The sequence below is a fragment of the Bos grunniens genome, chromosome 14, assembly GCF_055505025.1.
Source record: "Bos grunniens cultivar Pamir isolate PY7600 chromosome 14, Bosgru_T2T1.0, whole genome shotgun sequence".
In the NCBI taxonomy this organism is placed as follows: Eukaryota; Metazoa; Chordata; class Mammalia; order Artiodactyla; family Bovidae; genus Bos; species Bos grunniens.
In genome coordinates this window covers 503,429-517,387 of record NC_141178.1, presented here as the reverse complement: position 1 = coordinate 517,387, position 13,959 = coordinate 503,429, and the positions used below count along the sequence as shown (strand labels likewise).

The following is a 13,959-nucleotide window of genomic DNA, read 5'->3' as shown; positions in this document are numbered from 1 at the left end:
TTGGGTTGGGAAGATGCCCTGGAGAAGGAAATGGCAGCCCACTCCAGTATTCTTGCCTGGAGAATTCCATGGACAGAGGAGCCTGGTGGGCTACAGTCCATGGGGTCACAAAGAGTCAGACGCGACTGAGCGACTTCACTTTCACTTTCTAAGAAATGAACTCAATCAATCCAAAAGCAAGCAAGGAGGGGAGGAGAAGGAAAATGATACCTAGCTCAACTTGTGGACACAGCGGGGAAAGCAGAGAGGGACGGACTGAGAAAGCAGCACCGACATATACACCCCGCTGTTCAGTCGCTGAGTCAAGTTCGACTCTCTGTGACCCCGTGAACTGCAGCCCGCCGGGCTCCCCTGTCCATGGGATTTCTCAGGCAAGAATACTGGAGTGGGCTGCCATTTCCTTCTCCAGGGATCTTCCCCACACGGGGGCCAAACCTGCGTCTCCTGCACTGGCAGGCGTGTGTGAGCCGGACAGTGGGTGGGAACCTGCTGTAACACAGGGGGCCAGCTCAGGGCTCGGTGATGACCGAGGGGGCAGGGTGGGGGTGAGGGGGGCTCAAGGAGGGAATACAGACAGTTATGACTGACTCACAGTGACGTGTGGCAGAAACCAACACAGTACTGTAAAGCAATTAACACTCCAATTAAAAAAATAAAATCTAGCTCAGTAAAGTTTAAAGATAAACTATAAAAGATAAACTATGAGGCATCAAAATAAAAAAAGGTTGATTTAGCTATATCAATATATAAAAAGAATAGACTACAAGTTAAAAAGCACTATTGGAGATAAAGTCAGGACATACCTCAATCAATTCTTCAGGAAGATTACAATTCCAAACTTAAATTTATCTAACCCTAAATCGTCAAAACATACAATGGAAAAAACTGACAGAACTATAAGGAAAAATCAATAAATCCATAATTGAGATTTTAACATAACTCTTCAATAAAGTGAATAACAAAAATAGAGTGCAAGATTGGAACAACATATTTAGCACATTTGATATACTTAAAATATAAACAGATATATATACATACATCTGTCTCCCCAAAACATTTTCAGCAATCATATATTCTAGGTGATCATGCAGATGTCAAGAAATTAAAAAGAAAAGCATCAAAATTCTATGACTAAATGCAAAGTATATTAAATAGTAATTAGAAAAGATACAGAACTGGATGATGATGAAATATTATTGATACTTATCAAAACTTGTATGATATAGTGAAGAACTCACAGCCCTGAACGCTAGCTACGTTAGAAGAGAAGGAAGACTGAAAACCCAGTTTCTGAACCAGTTTCTCCACAAATGATTAATAATGATAAAAAAATACAATACACTTACTGCTACTGGATCCTTCCGGTGAAGCTGAGCAGCTGTTACTTGTTTAAATCCACCTGGGTAGCTATTAAAGAAACAAAGACAATAAAATTGGGAGTAGGCGATGGGATAGTATCCTTGAAATGAACATTCTCATAATATGAAACTATTTTTATTATGAAATTACATTTGTTTCTCCTGGAGGAGGAAATGGCAACCCACTCCAGTGTTCTTGCCTGGAGGATCCCATGGACAGAGGAGCCTGGTGGGCTGCAGTCCATGGGGTCGACTGAGCAACCAATACACACACTTGCTTCTGGGAACTATGCTACTCATCATGTCTTAAAAATTAAGCAGTAACTATGCTACATGAAATGCTATTAAGTGGTCAAATTTAGCAATTGTTGTTTTATAAAACCAATCATAAAGGCAATCAGTCCTGAATATTCATTGGAAGGATACTTTGGCCACCTGATGCGAAGAAATGACTCCTTGCAAAAGACCCTGATGCTGGGAAAGATTGAAGGTAGGAGGAGAAGGGGACGAGAGGATGAGATGGTTGGATGGCATCACTGACTCAATGGACACGAGTGTGAGTATACTCTGGGAGTTGGTGATGGACAGGGAGGCCTGGCGTGCTGTGGTCCATGGGGTCACAAAGAATTGGACACGACTCAGCGACTGAACTGAATTTCATAAAAAATTCCACATCTTAGAAATTTCTTGGCTAACCATTTTTAAAATTAATTACTCTATTGGCTGTGCTGGGTCTTCACTGGGCTCCCCTGGTGGCCTGGCTGGTGGAATCTGCCCGTAACACAGGAGACCGGGCTGGACGCTGGGTTGGGAAGGTGCCCTGGAGGGGAAGGCTGCCCGCTGTCCTCACTGCTCCAGGCAGGCGTTCTCCGGCTGCGGCAAACGGGCTACGTGCTGCTCTGGCACATGGGCTCCTCATGGCACTGGCTTCTCTCGCTGTGGAGCAGGACTCCAGGTGTGCAGGCTTCAGTGTTGCAGCAGGCTCTGCGGTGCCGGCTCAGCAGCTGCTCCCAGGCGTGTGGAATCTTCCTGGATCAGCGGTGAAGCCTGTGTCCCTTGCACTGGCAGGCGGATTCTTATCCACTGCATCACCATGGAAGTCCCTGGCTAACTGTATTTCTACTGGAATTTAAGTTCATTCATCATTCATTCATTCATTCACAGTTACTTATTTCTGCTTGAATGCAGGGAAAACAAAACAGTGCCAAAATGTGTTTCAAAGTGAACAAGCTAGGGGTCAGGTCTGGGGAAAGCCGGTAGACTACTTGGTTCTGAAGGCAAGTTAATACTCTAAACAGGTCGTGCTCCTATTTCCTATTACCAGGAAGTCATATGCTGCTTCTGAGTAACAAAATATTTCATTGTGTTCAGATCAAAATCATAAATAGAGATTAAAGAAAATATTTGGGATAGGTATTGGAGATCTTACTAACCTGAATACCCCAGACCCAGGTCTGAAATCAAGGTTTGGCCAGCAGCAACCAGTGTAATATGAGGCAACTCATTTCATCTCTTTCTTTATGGGTTTGCTCAGATAAGAAAAATGCTAGTATTTGCCCCATCTACCTCTCAAGATTTTATGACAGTCGAGTAGGAAAGTGTTTGTGACAGTACTTAAGAAATTTAAAACAAAAAGAGCACACAGATGTAAGACTTTATTACACTGAATGGATGAATAAGAGCCTAGATGATTTTCAAGGAAGGGAAAAAGAAAACATAAAGACAATGGACTCTGTGAGGGAAATTTACAATTATCTAAATATGATTCCTGTTATAGGTTTCTTTCAACACTTAAAAACATTTTGAAGAGGATTTAGAGAACCACGTTTTAGGAATAAAATTTAAGAAAGCAAATTTAGAAGTGTGCTGAGAAAAATGTCTAAGTTTCAAAATGATGCTCTTTCATTTGTTTCATGGAGTTTCACCCTCAGAACAAGAAATAATTGTCCTCTATTCTTTCTCTCTGGGAAGAAAATACTTTATGCTTTTATCACATGGTTATTTTGTGAGTGTGTGTACGAAGGAAACAACGTTTATTTTTTTTTCTTCTATTTATTTTAATTGGAGGCTACTTACTTTACAGTATTGTAGTGGTTTTGGCTACGTTGACATGAACAGCCATGGGAGTACATACATGTGTTCCCCATCCTTATCACATGGTTATCTTGCATTTTCATATTTCTTTCCCAATTGCCTCTAAACTTTTAAAACTTGTTTTACATATATTTTACTTTGCCAAAAGTAAGAATGACTAAAAGTGAATGTGAATTAATTTTTGTTAAAGATTTCATTAAAGTGTTTAAGTACAGGATGGGCAAAGGTTGGCTAACAAGCAAAAGTGTTTTTCCAAGCATTAAAGACCTACCTGGGCAAAAGACAAAAAGGAACAGAAGGGAGCCTCAAAGCCGGCTTGTCTAAGATGCAGGTGCGCTTGGAAATAAAATAATTTTGATCAAGAATGAAAGGCCAATATGTCTAACTATATCTTGCATGATACTGAAGAAATTATGCTTAATTAAATTTGTACATGACCTGAAACTGAGGGGTTTAACTAATACATTACCTGAAATAATTCAGGTCTCAAAAGATCTTCAAAGGCCGGAGATAAAATTTAACATAGAGTAAACTCAGGGTACTACAGCTAGATTAGAATGCAACTGAAACACACAGGAAGGAGGACACAAGGCTGAAAAGCCCTCAGGAGTTTCAGCTGGTAGTAAACGCAGTGTAGCAGTGACGCAGCCGTGAGGAGCCCTCCTAGAGCAACAGAAGGCAGAGTAACTGAGAGATGGGGGGTCACACTGCACCAGAAACCCAGCAGGACACAGCCAGGCGAGTGTTATTTAGTTAAGATATTGACAAGTAATGACTGCACCCAGAGAACAGTGAGCAAGATATGACGGAGATCTTCAAAGGGCAGTCACATAAAGGACTTTGCGTGAACTACAGGTGTTTAGAGAAGAGACGATCAGTGAGTGCGTGCTGATCACTCTCAATTACCTGAAGGAGGTCATGTGGAAGATATAGTTTTACACCGTCCAAAAAAGGAGGACAGAGGGCGAGATGGCCGGGTGGCATCACCAACTTGATGGACATGAGTTTGAGCAAGCTCCAGGAGATGGTGATGGACAGGGAGGCCTGGCGTGCTGCAGTCCATGGGGTCGTAAAGAGTCAGACACGACTGAGCGACTGAACAACAGCAACAAAAGGCCATTATGAAAGCTGAAGAAAGACAGGTGATGACTTAACAGCACTGAGATCTTTCCAAAATTCAGACCACGTCAAAGGCAGAATGAATGGGCTGCCTCAGGAGCTAGGAGACTGCTACTGTTCAAAGACAGGCAGACCTGACAGGGATGCTGTGGGAAGGTGTAATGGTGTCCTTCCAACTTGGGATTCTCCTCACCATTCTTTCAACCTCTCATGCACTTTTAGAAGTTCAAGACGCTTCTGGAAACAGCAGTAAGACAAATCAGAGGAAGCAGAAAGAAACGAGAAGACTGATAAAGAAAGAGAGAAACCTAGATCAGAGAGGTTAACTGACAGATACTCTCAGGAAAAACCAATAGCCTCGGGCAATTACAAGGATCTGGTACAGTTTTGTCGTTTTCTTTTTTTTTTTTAGTTTTGTTGTTTTCTGATTGAGTAAATCACACACGCATCACGAACAAAATCAGTGTTTTCTTAAATCTCTTTTTCTTTCAAAATTATTTTATTATTTTATTTATTTTTATTTTTTGGCTGTGCCACGCGAGATCTTAGTTCCCCAACCGGGTACTGAACCTGTGCCCCCTGCAGTGGAAGTGCAGCCTTAACCACTCGACCACCAGGAAGTTCCTTAAATTTCTTTTAAATATAATAATACTAAAGTAATACATTTCCACTGCCTATCTTCCCCGACAAAAGCACTATCTTACCCAGTATGTGAGGAGTACACTTTTTGCTCCCACTTGTTCCCAGAAAAGGCAATGTGCCTTGTGTTCATGATGACAACATGATCTCCACAGTCACCTGGATTTAAAAGAACAAAGAGAGAAAAAAAGGATTTTGGTCGAAAAATTTTGCCTTTAAGAAAAAGTGCGCTTGGTTATTTACAAAGCTTTCCAAAGTCCAAAGAACACATCAGTGAATATAAAGCATGTCAGTGCAACATCAAAATCCTTGAACAGACTGATGTTTTTCTTTTATATAACATCTAAGTGTAGAGGAGTTGGCTAGACATTTGGAAAATCTCAACACTGGAAGGTAAAAGAGAATTTGGGAAGGAAGCCAATAACAACATAGGTCTTTGAAAGGCAAATTACTGTTCCTCTTATTATCTTTGACCATTAATGATTACACTTCATTAAAATGTAATAATTACACTTTAATAATAATTACACTTCACTTTCAACTATCTAATACAAATTTCCCCTTAAAAATAAGAGAAAATGAAAACAATATGCATATAGATGAAAAAAGGTATATTTTACCAGTAGGTAAATTGGAAACAAATGTAAAACATCTCAATTGTTATTAGTTCAAATTCAGAGAAGAGAGTATTATGCTCTCATGCTTAACTACTAACCCAAGGCTTTTTCCAATCACATTTAACTAGTTAAATATCTTTCAAACTGGAAAAAAAAAATTAAGGTTTGGTAAACAGTTTTCAGAAACAGGAATTAAGTTTATTTACAAAAATTTATCACCTTAGATTTCTAACCTTATTTGATTTCTTTTTATAATATTGGGCTAAGTTAAATGGCCAAGTAAAATTCAAACTAATTAAATCAAGGGGAAAACTCAAAGATTTATGTGAGGATATCTAAGGTCTCATCGTGGATCCACAGTCTTCTTCCTCCTTCATGACATACAGCATTGCTTTTATATACTGATCTTATAGGATCTGGTTTGAGAAATGTCTGAAAAAAAGCTGTTCCAATTTAGTGATAAATAACAGAAGTTTGGCTTTGGCTTTTATGCTTGTTTCCAGCCTTGATGAACAAATATCCAAATGCCTACTTCAACTTTTTTTTTCTTCTTTTAGTATCCCTGAACTTCTGCATGGCTAATGTGACAGATGATCATGGAAGTTACCACAAAATCCACTGAGTATAAAGACATTGTGATAGGAACAAAGGGTGTTGTTCCAATTTATTGCTGGTATGTAAATATTCACTTCTAAAAGAGGTAAGAGATGGGAATACCAGATCACCTGACCTGCCTCTTGAGAAACCTATATGCAGGTCAGGAAGCAACAGTTAGAACTGGACATGGAACAACAGACTGATTCCAAATAGGGACAGGAGTACATCAAGGCTGTATATTGTCACCCTGCTTATTTAACTTATACGCAGAGTACATTATGAGAAACACTGGGCTGGAAGAAGCACAAGCTGGAATCAAGATTGCCAGGAGAAATATCAATAACCTCAGATATGCAGATGATACCACCCTTATGGCAGAAAGTGAGGAGGAACTAAAAAGCCTCTTAATGAAAGTGAAAGTGGAGAGTGAAAAAGTTGGCTTAAAGCTCAACATTCAGAAAACTAAGATCATGGCATCTGGTCCCATCACTTCATGGGAAATAGATGGGGAAACAGTGGAAACAGTGGCTGACTTTATTTTTCTGGGCTCCAAAATCACTACAGATGGTGACTGCAGCCATGAAATTAAAAGACGCTTACTCCTTGGAAGGAAAGTTATGACCAACCTAGGTAGCATATTGAAAAGCAGAGACATTACTTTGCCAATAAAGGTCCGTCTAGTCAAGGCTATGGTTTTTCCTGTGGTCATGTATGGATGTGAGAGTTGGACTGTGAAGAAGGCTGAGCACTGAAGAATTGATGGTTTTGAACTGTGGTGTAGGAGAAGACTCTTGAGAGTCCCTTGGACTGCAAGAAGATCCAACCAGTCCATTCTAAAGGAGATCAGTCCTGGGTATTCTTTGGATGGAATGATGCTAAAGCTGAAACTCCAATACTTTGGCCACCTCATGTGAAGAGTTGACTCATTGGAAAAGACTCTGATGCTGGGAGAGACTGGGGGCAGGAGGAGAAGGGGATGACAGAGGATGAGATGGCTGGATGGTATCATTGACTCGACGGACATGAGTTTGGGTGAACTCCGGGAGTTGGTGATGGACAGGGAGGCCTGGCGTGCTGCAAATCATAGGGTCGCAAAGAGTCGGACACAACTGAGCGACTGAACTGAACTGAACTGAAAAGAGGTAAGTAGTCTATATGTAACTGGGAGCAAAAACCTTCAGTGTTTTGTATGATGATGTTCTAGGAGTGAGGTGAAGAACAAATGTGCGATTAACACTGTGAAATTTAAATGACATTGTTAACACTTGAAATAGACTGACTCAACTGAATAGTAAGAAAGAAAAATACTTTAGCTGGGTGACTTTAAGAAGAGCATTTTAAACTTTTTCCCCCTACCAAATTCTTAAAAGATTTAAATAAATAATGCAAAACAGAATACTAGAGATTAGATTAGTTGAATTGTTTGAATTGCTAATATTCACAATATAACCTTTAAGAATTGTGTGAAAATTTTATTTGATTTCATTCCATGTGCACCAGAAATACTTTAGGATGATCTGATAACTTCAGATAATGCTAAAGAAAGGTTTCCCTCTGCTTCTTTTAAATGCTCATATAGTCTTCCTCAACTGATTAACTTGTGGACAATGAAAAGAACAGCATTCTGACGAAGAGTAAGTCACAATGCAGAAATCACCAAGGGCCCTGACTTTTCATTCATCAGAGAGAAATAAATATGTTCAGAAAGCGCCTGCGTCTCCAGCTCAGGAGGGCAGCTCCAATCAGAAGGCAGTGTGTGTAAAGTGGTTCAAAGATTGTGTACTCACATATCCGCACACACACAGAGGCCTGCACGGCTTGTTGAGATGCTGTGGCAAACCAGCCTTCCCTTTCCACGGCTGTGTTTTTCTTATGGAACTGTGGTTTGGGTCAAGATGGAAATGCCACGGAATTAAAAGAACGTGCTCCTTTCACAAAATTGGGGAGAAGATGGAATCAGCAGTAGCCACATAATTCTTTTTCAAGTATAGCACTTATCCATCCACTGAATTAAAGTTCTGCTTCCTTACAAGTAAGTCATCACTGCAAAAGCGCTCCTTATGCACTGCAGAGTAAACACTCTGCCAGAATACAGACAAGCCTTTCTGTCAGGCCATTCTTTCCTAGGAATGGAGGATAGCTTTTCTAGGAAATCAGAAATTTACTTTTTAAAGACTAAATTGTATTTTTGTTTCACTGTACTTAATATTCGACTTTTATCAGCAGAAGATTGGACTTTTCATGTCCCTAAGATGTCACCAAAATCAGAACTTAAACTGCAAAAAACACCCAAAAACTTAAACTGCAAGCAGTTTTCAATTTACAAATATGTTGTTTTAGGTGTTTTTCTAACATTTATTGGTTTAATCAGCATTTATTATGTATGTTTTATGTGCTTATAAACATCATAGACATGTTTACTTGAAAACTGACATACAGTTTCTCAGAAAAACAATATTACAAATGATGGCCACATATACAGGAAGAGCTATAAAGGTTAGTATTTAGGTGTGATAATGACATTTAGGTTACACTGGAGAATATTCTTAGGAGACATATGCTGAAGTATTTAGGGGGTAATATACTGATTATCGCCAGCTTTCCCGGTGGCTCAGAGGTTAAAGCGTCTGCCCGCAATGCGGGAGACCAGGGTTCGATCCCTGGGTTGGGAAGATTCCCCTGGAGAAGGAAATGGCAACCCACTCCAGTATTCTTGAGTGGAGAATCCCATGGATGGAGGAGCCTGGTGGGCTACATACAGTCCACGGGGTCGCAAAGAGTCGGACACGACTGAGCAATTTCACTTTCACACTGATTATCATTTATTTTCAAATGACTGAGTAAAAATAACATGGTAAAATACTGTGTAATCTAGGTGGATATAGAGAAATTCACTGTACTATTTCGACCTTTTCTGAAATTGTGAAAATTTTTATAAGACAAGTTAGAGAAAAAGTAAAAGACTTAACAAACCAGTGGAAAAAAGGGAAGAAGAAATGCAGACATTTCACAGAATGGGAAATGACAAAAAGGCCAATATATAAATGAAAAGATACTGAACTCCATGTGCAATTAGGAAAATGCAAATTAAAACCACAGAGCACTTCCCAGCTACCAAAGCAGACTGTTACTCAGATGAGGAATAATGAAAACATCTGCATATGAAGACTGACTAGGTTCCTGTGTATCTCTGAGCCCAGTAATTCCTATCCTACAGATAGACCTTCCACCTGTGTCCTGGAAAAATGGTACAAGAATACTGATAGCAATGTTGTGTATAAGAAACAAAAAAGGAGGTAAACCACCCAAATGCTCAGTGAATGGATATTTATTTCATCATTACTATTATTACTTTTCTTAAAAATATTATCTATATTTATATACAGATAGATGAATACATCCCTATCCATCTATACACATCTTTGTATATTTCATATTTCAAAACAAAGTTAAAACTCAGTGCAAAAAGCGTTGTTGACAGGCCAAGCAAGATGAAGAGTAAGAATTGACACTCGGGCCTTGCAGGGTGGACAGGGAGTGCCTAGGAAAGTGAAGTCAATCAAAACTACCTGGGCTAAGCGGAAGGCTTTCAGTACGAAAGCAACTGTTTTTTGTTTTGGAAAAAGGATATGGAAAGCAAATTTGTTAACTCAAAATAGTGAAAAATAACTTTCCATAGCTAACTAGCTCTATATATCTCTCTGAAGGAAAGAGTCTTTAGAAGAGAGGGCAAGCTTATCTGCATATTTTCCAAAGCTCTCTATTGAAACGCACGTCGCCACGTGAAGAGACGTGCTGAAGAGTGAGCGTTTAAAGTCCAAGTCAGGACATTTCTGAGAGTGAAAGGAAGAGCTACTGATAATTTTGCTGGGACAATGGCATAAAATGGGACTGTTTCAGGTGAAATGGTCTATGTGGTTTTCCTATGAAGAAGCAAAATTCATTTTAGTGCCCTAACAGGATTTCAGCGAAGATGGAATAAGGGATCTTCAAGGAAAAAAAAAAAAAAACAGATCCTTGCAGCAGTACAGTCAAACATCTTCAAAATTCTATCCTCACATGAAAACTGCGTTTACTGACAGGTCTAAAATGATACTCACTCAGTTGATGGTACACAGGCTTATGCAATCCTTGAAGTCTAACTGATGCCAGGGCAGCAAGCTTGCCAGGGGGCTGCATCTTCCCATCTAGGAGATACCAAACTCGGGCAAAAGTGGCCCATTGCTTAAGAGACAGAAGAGGAAACGAGGGAAATTCTCATTAAATGCGAACACCGGAGTTTGTTATTATATACCATTGCACATAATCTACAATTAATGTCAATAATTATAACGAAAAAGATCCCATCGTTAGGTAACTTTTTTCATTTCTATTTCTGGAAAAAGGGAACCTTTCCTCATTCTTCTGCAGAGATTAATGCAGTCATTCTTCCTGCCTGCTTTTCTATTAGCAATATGGATCATGCTTTATTAAAAACATTCCAAAGATATTATTTCCTTTTACATTTTGTATTTTTCATACCATGTACAATAGACTGGAGGGTTAATGAGAAAGCAGTTGTTTCTGAAGGTCTTCAAAAATACCTTGAGATCAGAAGATGAGTTATACTTAAAGAAGAGTGGCCAGTTAGAAACTGATGACTATTTAGGAGTTTAACTCTAGTGAAAGAAAGTGTGAAAAAGTGTTAGTCGCTCAGTCGTGTCTGCTCTTTGAACCCCATGCGCTGCAGCCCACCAGGCTCCTCTGTCCATGGGATTCTCCAGGCAGGAATGCTGGAGTGAGTAGCCATTCCCTTCTCCAGAGCCTGTTTCCAACCCAGGGGTTGAAGCCAGGTCTCCTGAATTGCAGGCCCATTCTTTATCATTTGAGCCACCAGGGAACTAGCAGAAATGAAGCTGGAGAAGTACAGATGGATGATACTGAATAAACTTAAATTTCAAAAAACCGCCTTAGACTGACATCTAAGGCTGCCACAGGTTTTTGCAGTGTCTAACACTGCCTTCAAACGCTAAGACAGTTACAGGCCAGAAGATCCTGATCAGATCCTTTCTCTATGGACATACACAAGCTGCCAAACAATGTTGGAGAAAGTATTGATACAACTAGGCTGGCTGGTTTTCTCTTAAATTTAACCATCACAAACCTAAAATCAGTAAAACTGCTTACCCATCTGTTTTCCTGTTCTCATTTCTCTAGTCTCCATCCCATTCCCCTTGTTTATCTGTTGTCAGGTTTACCTCGATTTCATATGTTTTGATGCCCCTGTAAAGGGTACTGCATTTTTAATTTAAATTTCTGATTGTTGCTAGTATACAGAAATACACTTCATTTTTATATTTTGGTCTTATATACAGCAACCTTGCTAAAGTCATTCATCAGTTCTAGTAACTTTTTGTAAATTCCCTTTTTTACACAGATGATCCTTTTCTTTGCAAATAAGGAGAGCTTCTAGCCCACATACTTTCCACCTCTCTCAGCATATGAACTAAAAAAAAAAAAATTCAATTGTCTGCAGGACAATCTTGTTTCTTCAATAAATTGCAAAGAAAAAAGATAGGATAGGAACCCATTATTAAGAGACTTAAAAAAAAAAACACATCAGAAACTTACTGTACTTTGGATCCCATTCCAAAGGAAAAAACCATAAAAATATTCTGTATTAATATTTATATAATATATACATGAGAAAATTGGAAATGTGAACATATACTGAATAATTGATATTAAGGAATTGCTATGAAATTTTCATTTGCTTTGATAAATAGTAATGGCATTAAAAAAAAATCTTTATCTTATAAAGAATGTATTGAAACATTTACTGATGAAATAAGAAGTAAATGAGGTACAGATTAAATGATACTATGAGCCTTCCGAAACTGGGTGATAATCTAATATCTGATTGAGATTATCCATAATAAAGTTAAAAAAACAAAAAAAGCTACTCCTGACCTCCATTCCTTACCAATGACTGCCTCATTTCTTTCCTTTTCTTTGCTGTAAACTCTTGCTAAGAGTTGTCTTTACTTCAAATTTATCTCTCCTCATTCTTTCTTCAGGGCTTCCCTGGTGGCTCAGCAGTAAAGAATCCGCTTGCCAATGCAGGAGATAGGGGTTCGATCCCTGGTTCGGGAAGATTCCCTGGCGAAGGAAATGGCAATTCACTCCAGTATTCTTGCCTGGAGAATTGCAGGGCCAGAGGAGCCTGGCAGGATGCAGTCTGTGGGGTGGCAAAGGAGGTGGCACAACTTAGGGACTAAACAACCACCGAAACAACGCTTTCTTCAACCTGCTCCCCCCGGGCTTCTGTCTTCCCATACCCGCCAGCAGCACACTACTGCCAAAGGGTACCACGGCCGTCACATTACGAAATCCCTCGGTCAGTTCTAAGTCTTTGATATGGTTGATCATTCCCCTCTCCTGGGTGTTCTTTCTTCACTTAATTTCTGGAACACCACTGTCTATCCCCATTCACCCATCATGCTGATTCTTTCTCTTGCCTCTGAAAGGCTGGTATGTTCCACAACTGTTCTTGGTCCTCCTCTCCTCTTACTTCCTCAAAGACTTCATCCAGGCCATTTGTATGCTTCAGATCAGATCAGTCGCTCAGTCGTATCCGACTCTTTGCGACCCCATGAATCGCAGCATGCCAGGCCTCCCTGTCCCTCACCAACTTCCGGAGTTCACTCAGACTCATGTCCATCGAGTCAGTGATGCCATCCAGCCATTTCATCTTCTGTCGTCCCCTTCTCCTCTTGCCCCCAATCCCTCCCAGCATTAGAGTCTTTTCCAATGAGTCAACTCTTCGCATGAGGTGGCCAAAGTACTGGAGTTTCAGCTTTAGCATCATTCCTTCCAAAGAAATCCCAGGGCTGATCTCCTTCAGAGTGGACTGGTTGGATCTCCTTGCAGTCCAAGGGACTCTCAAGAGTCTTCTCCAACACCACAGTTCAAAAGCATCAATTCTTCGGCACTCAGCCTTCTTCACAGTATGCTTATGATTACCTAATTTACATCTCCAGCTTGGACCTCTTTTCCTAACTCCTGAACTCTTTGAGACCCTAGCGACTGCATCCTGCCAGGCTCCTCTGGCCATGGGATTCTCCAGGCAAGTATACTGGAGTGGATTGCCATTTCCAGGGGATCTTCCCTACCCAGGGATCAAACCCACGATCCCTGCATCTCCTGCACCGGCAGGCTGATTCCTTTACCACTGAGCCACCTGGGAAGCCCCCTGAACTATACACTTGTATTCAACTGCCCACCTGGCATATACACTACAGTGTTTTTAAAATTATATGTAGCAGAAGACCAGTTTTTCCCCAATCCATTACAGACCAATACTCTGATAGGAAAAAAAAACCCCAACAAAACTTTGATAAGGCAATTAAAATGCTGCCACAATGTCAAACTGCTACAGTTCTTTTTAATGGTTAACTTTAATTCCTGTACCTCCTTCATCAGGGGCAGGTAACAAAGAGTTCAAGGACTGAATCTCACCTGGGGCAGGACTAGGCTAAGAGGCATCTTACAGCAAC

At 40.1% G+C, this 13,959-nt stretch overlaps 1 protein-coding gene across 3 annotated transcripts in view; it reads right to left on the bottom strand.

Annotated features, from left to right (window-relative positions):
• The window catches only part of MRPL13 (mitochondrial ribosomal protein L13), a 40,789-nt gene that overhangs the window by 25,649 nt on the left and 1,181 nt on the right, over positions 1-13,959 (bottom strand). For all 3 annotated transcript variants that reach the window (XM_086335689.1, XM_086335691.1, XM_086335690.1), the window contains exons 2-4: positions 10,525-10,648; positions 5,276-5,369; positions 1,347-1,407 (exon numbers count right to left, since the gene is read on the bottom strand). In XM_086335689.1, the coding sequence (XP_086191815.1) occupies positions 1,347-1,407; positions 5,276-5,369; positions 10,525-10,648 (279 nt within the window). The remainder of the gene's footprint in view (positions 1-1,346; positions 1,408-5,275; positions 5,370-10,524; positions 10,649-13,959) is intronic.